We start from the raw sequence: 15,711 nt of genomic DNA, 5'->3' as shown, positions 1-15,711 counted from the left end.
GGTCGGACACATGTACAGTGTACACATTAATGTACTGTGTATACATGAATGAACTGTTTAGCCCATCATTAATTGTGAACACACCACCGTGCAGTAAGCACATTTATGTAATGGATAAACATGAATTGTGCTTTCAATATGTACATGAATGTGTAAACAGTGAATTCATGCTACATGAATGTACGTATACTGTATATTAATATGTTCAGTATACATATTCATGTACTGGACATACATTAATTCACGGTATGCACATTGAGGTGGCATTGATTTAATCTAGATATTGAAAGAGCTAGCCTGCTGTACTATCACTCTTTAATGTTTGTAGTTGTTTTTGCTTATTCACAGACTTTTCTTTGACAGCTTCAGTTAAAATAAGTTACAATTTTTTCTCATGAGATCGGGGGTAGAGTCTGCTGCGTTTGATATCTAAAACCACACTTATTCCATTCTTTGTGTGTGTGTGGGGGGCGGGGATGTGTGTACGTGTGTGCAGGAGTGTGTGTATGCGTGCCCCTGTCACATGCATGTTCAGCCGACCAGGAATATAATTGGGTTCGGTCCAAACCGGGAAAGAATAACATGTTTACAATAACAGTGCTGTTGTATCAGTTCCTACTGGGCGAGGAGGTCACTAGAGGTCGCTGGAGGTCATTAGAGGTCACTGGAGACCGCCCCAGATCCTCGGCCAAACAGTGAGGGGCCTCTGGGGGCCCCGGGGCCAGACCTCCAGGGCCCCGGGGCCAGACCTCCAGGGGCCCGCAAGGTCCAGCTAATCACACACACACACACACACACACACACACACACACACACACACACACACACACACACACACACACACACACACACAAACAGTGTACTCTCAAATATAAAGTGTGGTGAACTGGAATAAATTACCTTTGGAAATTAAGAGCATAGACAACTATCATTGTTTTAGAGAAAAGGTAAAATCCTGGCTCATGAATTTAAATCCCTTGTGACGCTAACATGTCGTCCTCCATGTGAGCTGTTGTCTGTTGGTGTTTGTCTATGTAACTTTAATACAGAAAGTAAGGGTTAGGGAAGATTATTTTATGTTTAGCCTCTCATACTAATTTTTATGATGTTCAATGTTTTGTTTTATGTGGATGTATGTCCTGTCTCTTATACACACACACACACACACACACACACACACACACACACACACACACACACACACACACACACACACACACACACACACACAGAGAAAGACAGGCAAAAGCATAAGCAAACACACAGACACACACACACACACACATAGACAGACACAAAGACAGGCAAAAGCACAAACACACACACAAACATATACACACACATACACACATACACACAAACACACACACACAAACAGACACAAAGACAGGCACACACACATACACACAACCTCATAGACAGACCAGGGCCGTCGTAAAGGGGTGAAAGGTGATTTAGATTCTAGGGGCCCACAGCCCAGGGGGGGCCCATGGCAATAAAAAAATAAAATAAAATAATAATAATAATTAACTACCAGCCCATAGTACTAGCCCCCCCCCCCCCCCACCCCCGTCAACAATTGCTCCTTCTGTATCTCTATGATCTATGAACTTTATACAGATGAATTGTGAACCAGAATTCAGAGTTCTAAACGCTAGCTACTACCCTCTCAATTACCACGGCAACCAGACAGGTATCGAGGCCATAGGAAGAATCCTAATCTGGAAGGATCCTGGACCTAGTTAGTCACAGTGGTTTGGAACGGATTCACTTTGAGAACTTCAATTACTCTTACTACAGAACCATGTGTTCTAACTACAGAACCGTATGTGTTCTAACAACAGAACCATGTGAGTTCTAACTACAGAACCATTTGTTCTAACTACAGAACCATGTGTGTTCTAACTACAGAACCATTTGTTCTAACTACAGAACCATATGTTCTAACTACAGAACTGTACGTTTTCTAACAGAACCAGGTGAGTTCTAACTACAGAACCATTTGTTCTCACTACACAACCATATGTTCTAACTACAGAACCATTTGTTCTAACTACAGAACCATTTGTTCTCACTACAGAACCATGTGTGTTCTAACTACAGAACCATAAGTTCTCACTACAGAACCATGTGTTTTCTCACTACAGAACCATGTGTTTTCTCACTACAGAACCATGTGTTCTAACGACATTAAGTAAATGTCTAGAAAGCAGATGCTTGCATTATAGCGGTTGGTGTCAGGAATCAGCTCCCATGATTCCTGTTGTTGAGCAGAGCTCAACGAATCCATAGTGCAGAACGCCTGTGTCCCCCAGGGCTCCGTTTGAGGCCTAATACTGTTGTCATAATGAAGAGATGGTCCTTTGTTGGTGATGTTGGAGGTCCTGCTCCCATGGTTTCTGGTGTTGGGAGAAGCTTTATCGGGACAGAGGAGAGCCTTAGCTCAGTCTAACTGACTGGAGTTCCTGGTTGAAGAAGAGGCCACAATGTCTTTCTACATCTTCTCTCTTTTAAAGCTGTGATGGATACGTTTTAGGTTCAGAGGGGGAAGTACATGGCTGTCAATATGTGCTGGACACTAAATGTCTTCTGATATCCAAAAGACAAAGACATACAACATTCCTTCAAAGGAACGAAGGCTCTACAATCTCCTGTGAGGAACTTCTTCTGAGAGTGAAAGGTATCATGGTCAATTCAAGCCAGATTCCATATTTCCTACTGACTGCCTACCTGGACATGGGCTATCTGAAGTACTTATATTTTGTGATTGTTTTGATGCTGTACATTGTGATTGTGGTTGCAAATGCTTTGCTCATTGTAACTATTTGTATGAATAGGAGCCTACATGAGCCTATGTATGTGTTTCTGTGTAGCCTGTTGGTTAATCAGCTGTACGGTAGCACTGGTATATTTCCATTCCTCCTGCTGCAGATCACCTCAGACACTCACACCATATATAGATCCATGTGTTTCCTTCAGATCTACTGCTTGTATACGTATGCATCTGTGGAGGTTTGTAACCTGGCTGTGATGTCCTATGATAGGTACCTTGCTATCTGCTGTCCTCTGCATTATAAGGCTCGGCTGACCTCTAACAAGGTGGCTCTGTTGATCGCTCTCGTATGGCTGTACTCTTTTATCAAGTTCCTAATAACTCTTTGTCTGTCTCTCCGTCTAAAGCTCTGTGGGAATGTCATAGACCGGCTATTTTGCTTCAACTACGATGTTGTCTTACTGGCGTGTTCTGATACCACACTAAATAATATCTATGGGCTTTATGGAATATTTCTGAGTGTATTAGTTCCTCTCATCCCCATCCTGTTCTCCTACATCAAGATCCTCAGGGTTTGTTTTAATGGTTCTAAAGAGACCAGACAGAAAGCAGTCAGTACCTGCAGCCCCCACATCGCCTCCCTGATCAATTTCTCTTTTGGGTGTTGTTTTGAAATATTTCAGAGTAGATTCAATACGACCAGTGTTCCCAGGATAATACGTATTGTTTTATCGCTGTACTTGGTAACCATCCAAGGACTCTTTAACCCTATTATTTATGGACTGAGGTTATCTAAAATAAGACAGATCTGTAGTAATCACTTTTGCTCTAAGAAGGTATTGTTATAATTTTTTACTAACTTCACATATACTGATATTAATCATATTTAATGTGAATCATACCTATTTGTGCATGATCTGTCATTTTCTAGTTTTATTATTTGCACTTAGCATTATGTCTATAAATTCCCCTCAAAAGTTGTAGTGGGTCATATGAAATGCAAAAAAATATTATTTTCTCCGCCATTGAGAAGTGTTGCAATCACATGTGGTGGAGTTATGATAAGGCTGTGTGCACAAACGTGATGGACAGGCATGTTGGATCCCCCCAACCAATCGGGAATGAGACCGATTTTTCTCATTCACCCACTAAGAGCTTAAGCAGCATTTTTCTTTTGACCAAATGACACTGAAATTGTAGCGATTGAATATGAACTACAACATCTTTAACCATGCATTCATTAAATTAATACATTTTTGTTCATGTTTTCTTATGTTTGCCCTATTGTCCCAGGACACCCGTGGGTTCCACAGATGAGGACACTATAGACAGCAGTGTGACACGGACCAATAGCATATTTTCATTTATGTATTCATTAAAGGACAGTGCACATTGATCAACATTTCTATCAACGTGCCAGTGTTAGCCAGCAGGCTAATTTACAACTGTGGGAAAATCATAGACCGGCTGTACTGTCATAACTACTATGTGACCAGACTTGCGTGTTCTGATAAAACAGTAAACAATGTCTACAGACCTTTTGCAACATTTCTGACTGTTTTTGTTCCATTGATCCCCATCCTGTTCTCCTACACCAAGATCCTCAGGGTTTGTGTCGTTGGTTCTAAAGAGACCAGACAGAAAGCAGTCAGTACCTGCAGCCCCCACATCGCCTCCCTGATCAATTTCTCTTTAGGGTGTTGTTTTGAAATACTTCAGAGTAGATTCAATATGACCGGTGTTCCCAGGATAATACGTATCGTTTTATCACTGTACTTTCTCATCATCCAACCACTCTAAGCCTATCATTTATGGACTGAGGTTATCTAAAATAAGACAATGTGTAGGAATCAGTTTTTCTGCAAGAAATGATAGTTATTGGTTTTGTAATAAATTCACATATATTGATAAGAATGATACTTAATGCGATTCCTATATATTCGTGTAGGAAAGGTCATTTTTTTACTTTTATTATTTGCAATTAGTTGCACGTTATGTCCATGATTTTGCCTTAAAAGCTGTAGTAGGTCAGATTTAAGAGTTGTGAAGAGAATGTAATACATTGGCAAGATGAATTCCTATAGCCAATCAGGAAAGAGATGCCCTGATTGGTCAGAAATTAGCCAGGATAAGTCTTAAATCGTAATAGTCTAGCTTTTGTATCTGAACTACAACATCTTTAACCGTGCATTAATAAAAGAAATACAATATTGTTCGTGTTGTCTTATATTTGCCCATTTCTCCTAGTAAACGAGTGGTTTTCATAGCTGTTGACCCTAGTCAAACTATCTAAAGGTCCACTACAAATTGTACTGACCCTTCTGTGGTCACTGGATTAGAAACACAGACCATGATGTAAACTGATTTCATCTAGTTGTATGGATCCAAACCTATTCCCTGGTTTTAAATCTGTATATTTTGAAGTACTTCAAAATCCTGAATTGCAATTTGGAAATGGGACATTATTGCATAAACTTGTTTCATATCCAATATTTTATTGATGAAGGTTGAACTAAACACAAAACATTTTTACATGTTTTACTGGTCAACAAATTAATCTCTGAAGAGCTTGATGTGTCATTTGATTTGGCTTAATGTTCCATTGGTGGTCCCTCCGTCTAAACATGTTTTCATTGGCTTGCATAATCCAAAATGATATGCTCAATATGTTGATTTGAGGCTGATCTAATACCAATTCAATCGCATGATGATTCCCATGGACATATAGCATGTTCAAAACCAGGTAATGGACCTATAGCATGTTCAACACCAGGTCATGGATCTATAGAATGTTCACATATACACACACACACACACACACACACACACACACACACAGAGACTCATAGACGGACACAAAGACAGGCACAAACACACACACAAATACATTCAAACACAAACACACACACACACACACATATACACAGGCAGACACAAAGACAGGCACAAGCACACACACAGAACGCCCCCCCCTCGGTGTCCCCCAGGGGTCCGTTTGAGGCCTCTTACTGTTGTCATAATGAAGAGACGGTCCTTTGTTGATGATGTCAGAGGTCCTGCTCCCATGGTTTCTGGTGTTGAGAGAAGCTTTATAGGGACAGAGGAGAGCTTAAGCTCAGTCTGACGGACTGAAGGTCCTGGTTGAAGAAGAGGCCACAATGTCTGCTACATCTTCTCTCTTTTAAAGCAGTTTAAAGCTGTGATGGACACGTTTTAGGTTCAGAGGGGGAAGTACATAGCTGTCACTAATGTGCTGGACACTAAATGTCTTCTGATGTCCAAAAGATAAAGACATATAACATTCCTTCAAAGGAACGAAGGCTCTACAATCTCCTGTGATGAAATCCTTCTGAGAGTGAAAGGTATCATGGTCAATTCAAGCCAGATTCCATATTTCAGACTGACTGCCTACCTGGACATGGGCTATCTGAAGTACTTATATTTTCTGATTGTTTTGATGCTGTACATTGTGATTGTGGTTGCGAATGCTTTGCTCATTGTAACTATTTGTATGAAAAGGAGCCTACATGAGCCTATGTATGTGTTTCTGTGTAGCCTGTTGGTTAATCAGCTGTATGGTAGTGCTGGTCTATTTCCATTCCTCCTGCAGCAGATCACCTCAGACACTCACACCATATCTAGATCCATGTGTTTCCTTCAGATCTACTGCATCTACACGTATGCAACTGTGGAGTTTTGTAACCTGGCTGTGATGTCCTATGATAGGTACCTTGCTATCTGCTGTCCTCTGCATTATAAGGCTCGGCTGACCTCTAACAAGGTGGCTCTGTTGATCGCTCTCATATGGCTCTACTCTTTTATCAAGGTCCTAATAACTCTTTGTCTGAATCTTCGATTAACACTGTGTGGGAACGTCATGGACCGGCTGTACTGTCATAACTACTATGTGACGAGACTTGCGTGTTCTGACACCACAGTTAACAATATCTACGGACTTTTTGGAACGTTTCTGACTGTTTTTGTTCCATTGATCCCCATCCTGTTCTCCTACACCAAGATCCTCAGGGTTTGTGTTGTTGGTTCTAAAGAGACCAGACAGAAAGCAGTCAGTACCTGCAGCCCCCACATCGCCTCCCTGATCAATTTCTCTTTTGGGTGTTGTTTTGAAATATTTCAGAGTAGATTCAATATGACCAGTGTTCCCAGGATAATACGTATTGTTTTATCGCTGTACTTTCTCACCATCCAACCACTCTTTAACCCTATCATTTATGGACTGAGGTTATCTAAAATAAGACAGATGTGTAGAAATGTTCTTGTCTGCAAAAAGTAAAGCAATGCGGATAATTGTTTATTGATCCCGAAGTTAACGGTTGTAAGTGTGACCTTTTAAAACACTTATTATAAGGTTAAGTCAATTTTCTAAATATGGTCCTTAATCACAGTTTCAGTCTTCAAGTACTTCACAAGCCACATTTCACGACCCCCTAGTCCTCTGGTTAAGGCAGGGTTCTTGTTCAGGGTCAGTATGGGTTTTGAAGGGGGATAAGTTTAGTAGAGTGACTCGACTCCTAGAGTAATAGGAGTTGAGTCATGGTGGCAGGGTTATGTTCAGGGCTAGGGTTAGATCAGACGTTGATTATTACGATGCACATAAGCTAGCCTGCCCCTTTACAAAGCCATCAATCATTCTGATGAGCTTTTGAATCTCCCAATGTTCAGATAAAGTCCAATTTCCTCCCTATGTTGCTCAATTAAGGTTGATAGTATTACGGTTCAATAAAATGTGAAAAAGTTGATTGAAAGAATATGAATTAAATGTGGGTTTCTTCTTGTTGAATGCATGCAAAGATGTCTCTGACCAGCTTCTGGTCGTATTTGCGGTTGGGTCGGTGAACTCTCTCATGGAAGGCTGTGGATGTGTAGTTTCAGCCTGTGTCCGTCTCATTGGAGGTATGGATCTGCACTTCTGCTCCCCTATGAGGGAGTGTCCTGCTTACGCTCCTCATGAAGTCCCAAGGGAAAGGAATTTAAATGGGCCTTCAGTGTAGTTAGGTGTTCTACCCCCTTTACACCCAAACCAGATTTTACCCCATTTTGAATTTTGACTTTTGATTAGTTGTTGGACCTATTTACAGCAAATTGCTGACCTATCATCAGTTGATCACCAGTGATACACAGTGATTATAAACAAAAGTACATTGGATGATAACCCACAGGTTGACTCTGAGAACAGGATGGATCATAGCACACAGGATGACTCAGAGTAGGATGGATGATAGCACACAGAGTGACTCAGAGTAGGATGGATGATAGCACACAGGATGACTCAGAGTAGGATGGATGATAGCACACAGGATGACTCAGAGTAGGATGGATGATAGCACACAGGGTGACTCTGAGTAGGATGGATGATAGCACACAGGGTGACTCAGAGTAGGATGGATGATAGCACACAGAGTGACTCAGAGTAGGATGGATGATAGCACACAGGGTGACTCAGAGTAGGATGGATGATAGCACACAGGGTGACTCTGAGAGTAGGATGGATGATAGCACACAGGGTGACTCAGAGTAGGATGGATGATAGCACACAGGGTGACTCAGAGTAGGATGGATGATAGCACACAGGGTGACTCTGAGAGTAGGATGGATCATAGCACACAGGGTGACTCTGAGTAGGATGGATGATAGCACACAGGGTGACTCAGAGTAGGATGGATGATAGCACACAGGGTGGCTCTCAGAGTAGGATGGATGATAGCACACAGGGTGGCTCAGAGTAGGATGGATGATAGCACACAGGGTGGCTCTGAGAGTAGGATGGATGATAGCACACAGGGTGGCTCTGAGAGTAGGATGGATGATAGCACACAGGCCACAACTAAAACAAGCGTTCCGAGCCAAGGAAGGATTAACATGACCACGGGCCCTGGACACAAACCAGCCATGGACCCCTACCAACACGCAAATACACGCACTAGCACACCGAATTTGGTCGCACATTCTAACTCCTGGAATCCACAATAAAAAAAATTGAGATGGATGGTATTTAAAAAAATACATATATATATATATATATATATATATATATATCAAGGGCCCCCCCAATTGGCCAGGGCCCTGGACATGTGCCCACTTTGCTTCCTTTCAGAAACTCAAAGGAGAAGTTACTAGCCGTAGCGTTGATGTCAGAGTAGCAAGTATTGATATTTATGCATGTTTACTAAATCTTTGATGACATATTATGTTTTATTATATTATTTTATCCCTCATTCGATTTAAATGGTGTTAGGTAAATCAACATATTGAGCGTATAATTCTGGATTATACAAGCCAGTGGAAACATGTTCAAACGATGGGAACACCAGTTGAGCACTAAGCCACATCGAATGACACACCAAGCTCTTCAGATATTCATGTGTTGACCAGAGGAAATGTGTTCAATTGAACTTTTATCAATAAGAAATTGTAAATGAAACAAGTTCATGCGATAATGTCCCATTTCCAAATTGCAAATCAGTATTTTGAAGATTTTGACCAGATTTAAATTTTTGAACTTTAGACGTGATCATGGTTTGTGTTTCTAAACCAGTGACCACATAAGGGTCGGTACAAATTGAAGTGCATCTTTAGATAATTTGACTTGTGTCTACAGCTGTGGAAATGACTGGTTTACAAGGAGAAAAAAGCAAATTTTATGCAACATATTTATTTTATTAATACATGGTTATACTGTATATGCTGTATGTTGGATTCAAGAGCTAGAATTTGAGCGTGATTTGTTAAGGAATGCCATTTCCTTCCATTAGCTGTTAGTGGGTGAAAGTGTGAATATCTGTTCCTAGTTGACAATAAAGCCCACTGTATGAGACCACTAAGATTTTAGTATGATCCTGGCTCATTTCTGACCAATCAGGGCATCTCTTTCCTGACTGGCGAGAGGAATTCATTTTGCCTGTCTATCACATTATCTTTACAACTCTTAAATCAGACCCACTAAACCATTTAACGCGAAAAATTGACGTAAAGTTGCGTTCAAATAATAAAAGTAAAAATGAACTTATCCTACACAAATATGTAGGATTGACAAAATGTATTATGCATGGTATATATATGAAGATACTAAAAAGTGTAACTATAACTATAACTTCTTAGAAAAAAAAAGATTTCTACACATGTCTTATTTTAGATAACCTCAGTCCATAAATGATAGTGTTAAAGAATGGCTGGATGGTTAGAAAGTAAAGCGACATAACGATACGCGTTATCCTGGGAACACCGGTCACATTGAATCTACTCTGAAATATTTCAAAACAACACCCTAAAGAGAAATTGATCAGGGAGGCGATGTGGGGGCTGCAGGTACTGACTGCTTTCTGTCTGGTCTCTTTAGAACCAACGACACAAACCCTGAGGATCTTGGTGTAGGAGAACAGGATGGGGATCAATGGAACAAAAACGGTCAGAAATGTTGCAAAAGGTCTGTAGATATTGTTTACTGTTTTATCAGAACACGCAAGTCTGGTCACATAGTAGTTATGACAGTACAGCCGGTCTATGATTTTCCCACAGTTGTAAATTAGCCTGCTGGCTAACACTGGCACGTTTATAGAAATGTTGATCAATGTGCACTGTCCTTTAATAAATACATAAATGAAAATATGCTATAGGTCCGTGTCACACTGCTGTCTATAGTTTCCTCATCTGTGGAACCCACTGGTGTCCTGGGACAATAGGGAAAAGATAAGAAAACATAAACAAAAAAGTATTAATTTAATGAATGCATGGTTAAAGATGTTGTAGTTCATATTCAATAGCTATAATTTGAGTGTAATTTGGTCAAAAGAAAAATGCTGCTTAAGCTCTTAGTGGGTGAATGAGAAAAATCGGTCTCATTCCCGATTGGTTGGGGGGATCCAACATGCCTGTCCATCACGTTTGTGCACACAGCCTTATCATAACTCCACCACATGTGTGTGATTGCAACACTTCTCAATGGCGGAGAAAATAATATTTTTTTTGCATTTCATTCTTTCTAAACCATGCCCTCTTGTGCTCTTTAACTTTTAAATACGACCCACTACAACTTTTGAGGGGAATTTATAGAAATAATGTTATGTGCAAATAATAAAACTGGAAAATGACAGATCATGCACAAATAGGTAGATTCACATTAAATATCATTCATATCAGTATATTTGAAGTTAGAAAAAAATTATAACAATACCTTCTTAGAGCAAAAGTGATTACTACAGATCTGTCTTATTTTAGATAACCTCAGTCCATAAATGATAGGGTTAAAGAGTCCTTGGATGGTTACCAAGTACAGCGATAAAACAATACGTATTATCCTGGGAACACTGGTCGTATTGAATCTACTCTGAAATATTTCAAAACAACACCCAAAAGAGAAATTGATCAGGGAGGCGATGTGGGGGCTGCAGGTACTGACTGCTTTCTGTCTGGTCTCTTTAGAACCAACGACACAAACCCTGAGGATCTTGGTGTAGGAGAACAGGATGGGGATGAGAGGAACTAATACACTCAGAAATATTCCATAAAGCCCATAGATGTTATTTAGTGTGGTATCAGAACACGCCAGCAAGACAACATCGTAGTTGAAGCAAAATAGCCGGTCTATGACATTCCCACAGAGCTTTAGACGGAGATTCAGACAAAGAGTTATTAGGAACTTGATAAAAGAGTACAGCCATACGAGAGCGATCAACAGAGCCACCTTGCAAGAGGTCAGCCGAGCCTTATAATGCAGAGGACAGCAGATAGCAAGGTACCTATCATAGGACATCACAGCCAGGTTACAAACCTCCACAGATGCATACGTATACAAGCAGTAGATCTGTAGGAAACACATGGATCTAGATATGGTGTGAGTGTCTGAGGTGATCTGCAGCAGGAGGAATGGAAATAGACCAGCGCTACCATACAGCTGATTAACCAACAGGCTACACAGAAACACATACATAGGCTCATGTAGGCTCCTCTTCATACAAATAGTTACAATGAGCAAGGCATTCGCAAACACAATCACAATGTACAGCATCAAAACAATCACAAAATATAAGTACTTCAGATAGCCCATGTCCAGGTAGGCAGTCAGTATGAAATATGGAATCTGGCTTGAATTGACCATGATACCTTTCACTCCCAGAAGAAGTTTATCACGGGAGATTAGCCTTTGTTCCGGTTTAAGGACAAATGTTCGTCTGGTTATCAATGAGAAGAATATTCCTACATTAATTCCTTCAAGCTGAAAAAAAACGAATATCTGATAACGTCTCTCATCTTGGACATCAGAGGACACTTTCCATGTGAACATTTAGTGTGATCCCCACACCTGACTGCCACACACTTACCACTCCCTCTCTGAGCCTAGAACATGACCTTCACTTCGTTAAAACTGTTTCAAATGACAGAGGGAAGATGTAGCAGACATTGTGGCCTCTGCTTTAACCAGGACCTCGAGTCCGTTAGACTGAGCTAAGGCTCTCCTCTGCTCCTATAAAGCTTCTCTCAGCCCCAGGAACCATGGGAGCAGGACCTCTGACATCATCAACCAGGGACCAACTGGAACCTGCTACATCTTTTACACGTGCACATTTGTGGCTTGTTGTGATAAATCAGTATGACCTACATCTCACGCCTGGGGAACATCAAAAGATGAAATATTGTTTTTGTACTATTTGATCCTTGTTTTTGTAAATTCTTAACTACTTTACCAAAGACTATAATAATAACTTCTGATAGTACTAAAAACTATTCCTTATTGTACATAATGACATATTGAACATATAAAGATGTAAATAATTTGCTGCTCTTCTCGATGTGCTCTTGGAGGAAACAATGGAACCCTCCTCTTCCTCGTTTACAGCCCCCACCTCTCTGTGGAACCCTCCTCTTCCTCGTTTACAGCCCCCACCTCTCTGGGGAACCCTCCTCTTCCTCGTTTACAGCCCCCACCTCTCTGTGGAACCCTCCTCTTCCTCGTTTACAGCCCCACCTCTCTGTGGAACCCTCCTCTTCCTCGTTTACAGCCCCCACCTCTCTGTGGAACCCTCCTCTTCCTCGTTTACAGCCCCCACCTCTCTGTGGAACCCTCCTCTTCCTCGTTTACAGCCCCCACCTCTCTGTGGAACCCTCCTCTTCCTCGTTTACAGCCCCCACCTCTCTGTGGAACCCTCCTCTTCCTCGTTTACAGCCCCCACCTCTCTGTGGAACCCTCCTCTTCCTCGTTTACAGCCCCCCCCCTCTGGGGAACCCTCCTCTTCCTCGTTTACAGCCCCACCTCTCTGTGGAACCCTCATCTTCCTCGTTTACAGCCCCCACCTCTCTGTGGAACCCTCCTCTTCCTCGTTTACAGCCCCCACCTCTCTGTGGAACCATCCTCTTCCTCGTTTACAGACCCCACCTCTCTGTGGAACCCTCCTCTTCCTCGTTTACAGCCCCCACCTCTCTGTGGAACCCTCCTCTTCCTCGTTTACAGCCCCCACCTCTCTGGGGAACCCTCATCTTCTTCGTTTACTATATGAAGTAGTTAATATGTACTTTATGAAGTAGTTAATATCAAATATATAAAGTAGTTAATATGTACTCTATGAAGTAGTTATTATATAGTATATCAAGTTTTTAATGTGTAACATGAGGTGGTTATTATGTACTATATTAAGTAGTTATTTTGTACTTCATGAAGCAGGTAATATATACTATTTGAAGAAGTTTATATGTACTATACAAGGTATTTATAGTGTACTTCATAAAGATTATGTACGATATTATAAACTATATACATTTGTTAATATGTAAAATATTAAGTTGTTAATGAGTACTATATGAAGACGTTATTATGTTCTTTATGAAGTAATTAATATGTACTAAATGAAGTCTATATACTATTTGAAGTGTTTAATACGTCTTATACCACGGTCTGCGGGAATACTCGATTCTGATTGGATGCAGGGTGTGCATTAACTCCTGATATACGGACACCTGGACAAGTAGTTCCGTCAAATTGTCTGTTTACCGTTCTCAATTAATGCGCCAGCTGGCGTATCGTCAGAGCCCGTCTACGAAGAGCCTGGGCACTCCCTATACGCCCCATTGTACCGATGTTGGTTGTAGTTCCATGAGACATCCACTGGGGGTGATCGCGGGCGAGTCCAGATTGAATGGGAGTCTATGGGGCTAAACGGCGAATTATGCCTCTTTCACCTGCTTGTCGTTGAAATATCGCAAATTTTATTGTAGATTCCGCAAGTTCAATATAGATTATGGTTCAAAAGTCAAATGAGTGAGTACTTATGTCCTTTCGATTTCTTACAGTTTGGGCCGTTGTTGGCCATAAACGCTAGCATTCTGCTAATGAATGCTGATTGGTCAGGGACGGACTTGCGACTGATTACGACCGGAGACCCCTCTTACGGCATCTGAAGCTGAAGAGCAATCAGAAACGTGTTAACTCAAATTTTTAGTACTGTATTTATATTTTCCTGCAGGTCCTTTTATTTTTTAGATAGTATGTATGGTGAAAGTACATGGGCATAAATGGAATTTCTTCCATTTCTTGTGTTCAATGTTCAATGTGTTATATACATGGTAGGTACGGTATGACCACCTTAAATAATACAGTCAATATCCCGCTCAATATCATTTAATCTGTCATTGTCTATTTTTCGAAAATAAAGATAGTTTAAAAAAGAAATGCCTCGTAAATGTGCAATGATAAACTGCACTTACAGTGGAAACGTATTGTCCGTCTTTTCGTTTCCCAAGGACAGAAAAAGGTAACGTTCTTGCTTGCTCCTGTATGAATGCTCCTAGGCTACTTCAGTAGGCTACTGAAGTAGGCTTCACCTGGTAAGGAAAGTTGCGCTGGAGCCCGGGTAATATCGCACATGGCTTATTCAAGTTGCGTGCTAGACATTCTCTAAAGTGTCGAGACTCAAGCACTTAACTTACCTTAACCGATTGTTCCATACAAATGGTTAGTTAACGATTTAACAACTTCAACATCTGCTATTACAGTCGGACTTCGCGGAGGCAACCGTCCTCCGCTTCGCGTCGGACGGTTCACGCCTCCACGTCGTCCATTAATTCCTGATAATGGACACCTCGTCGGGCATTATCCCTTACATATAAAATGTAGTTATTATGTAATAAATTAAGTAGTTGATATGTATTAAATGTGTAAGCATTGTTCCCGCTTTAGATCCAATTCCTGCAAAATGCATAATTGGCAGGTTAATGGATTATTAAACTTAATAAGCATAAAAAAAATGCTTAGTAAAGGTCTAACAATGACATAATAGGTCAGTTAGTAAGGCTCAATAAATGGGTTTGTAATGCGTTTATTAACAACTATGAGAAACTCATAAGACCATTATCAATGTTAATAACCAATCAAAAAATAGTTAACAATTTTCTGATAAGTGATTATAAAAGTATTATAATCTCACAATAAACGCGAAAAGTTTATTATGTTATATCTAACACTTATTGATAGTCTTATTAACGCAATTTAATGTTAATAAGCATATAATAAGGTCTTATTAAATAATAACTAAGGCTTATTACAAGGACCATAATAAAAAGCGTTACCTTATGTACTTGATTAGTTAATATGTGCTATATGAAGTTATTAATGTATACTATATGATGAATTTGTTAGGACTATATAATGTAATTGATATTAGCTTTAAGAAGTTGTTAACGACTTTGTGAAGTAGTTAATATGTACTTTACTAAGTAGTTAATAAGTATGTCATGAAGTAGTTAATATTAATTATATTAATAAGTAACCAGAAAATGTATTTCCTGCAGAAGATGAGTTTAGTACAAAGTGAGGTTAAAAATATTTTTAATACAGATATAGTTTAATACCAGAATAAATGTTCAATGGCTTAAATCCAGTAAAGGGAATTTAACAAATGAAAGTAAAATAAATGTAGTAAACAATGTAT

General features: G+C 40.2%; 3 protein-coding genes across 3 annotated transcripts; 2 read left to right on the top strand and 1 right to left on the bottom strand.

The window, feature by feature from the left end:
- Nucleotides 1-318: 318 nt before the first annotated feature.
- LOC130406691 (olfactory receptor 142-like) lies at nucleotides 319-4,090 on the top strand. Its single transcript, XM_056612372.1, has 3 exons — nucleotides 319-330; nucleotides 2,659-3,609; nucleotides 4,067-4,090. The coding sequence occupies exons 1-3, from the start codon at nucleotides 319-321 to the stop codon at nucleotides 4,088-4,090; spliced, it is 987 nt and encodes a 328-aa protein (XP_056468347.1).
- A 2,035-nt stretch (nucleotides 4,091-6,125) lies between these two features.
- LOC130406687 (olfactory receptor 11A1-like) lies at nucleotides 6,126-7,067 on the top strand. Its single transcript, XM_056612370.1, has one exon. It carries the CDS (start codon nucleotides 6,141-6,143, stop codon nucleotides 7,065-7,067), a length of 927 nt encoding a protein of 308 aa, XP_056468345.1. The 5' UTR covers nucleotides 6,126-6,140.
- A 3,370-nt stretch (nucleotides 7,068-10,437) lies between these two features.
- LOC130406686 (olfactory receptor 142-like) lies at nucleotides 10,438-11,888 on the bottom strand. The gene is made up of 2 exons (XM_056612369.1): nucleotides 10,965-11,888; nucleotides 10,438-10,461 (listed from the first exon to the last, which is right to left on the bottom strand). The coding sequence occupies exons 1-2, from the start codon at nucleotides 11,886-11,888 to the stop codon at nucleotides 10,438-10,440; spliced, it is 948 nt and encodes a 315-aa protein (XP_056468344.1).
- Nucleotides 11,889-15,711: the final 3,823 nt, after the last annotated feature.

This window comes from Gadus chalcogrammus, chromosome 16 (assembly GCF_026213295.1).
Source record: "Gadus chalcogrammus isolate NIFS_2021 chromosome 16, NIFS_Gcha_1.0, whole genome shotgun sequence".
Taxonomy (NCBI): Eukaryota; Metazoa; Chordata; class Actinopteri; order Gadiformes; family Gadidae; genus Gadus; species Gadus chalcogrammus.
The sequence above is the reverse complement of the archived record's forward strand: the minus strand, read 5'-3'. Positions and strand labels throughout refer to the sequence as shown.

What these genes read in the sequence shown, in the direction of transcription:
- LOC130406687 (XM_056612370.1), top strand. Translation starts at nt 6,141, where the DNA reads ATGGTCAATTCAAGCCAGATTCCATATTTCAGACTGACTGCCTACCTG.
- LOC130406686 (XM_056612369.1), bottom strand. Translation starts at nt 11,888, where the DNA reads ATGGTCAATTCAAGCCAGATTCCATATTTCATACTGACTGCCTACCTG. An exon ending in ATCACTTTTGCTCTAAGAAG is followed by an intron (nt 10,462 to 10,964) that starts GTATTGTTATAA and finishes CTATTGTCCCAG; the next exon opens with GACACCAGTGGGTTCCACAG.
- LOC130406691 (XM_056612372.1), top strand. An exon ending in ATCACTTTTGCTCTAAGAAG is followed by an intron (nt 3,610 to 4,066) that starts GTATTGTTATAA and finishes CTATTGTCCCAG; the next exon opens with GACACCCGTGGGTTCCACAG.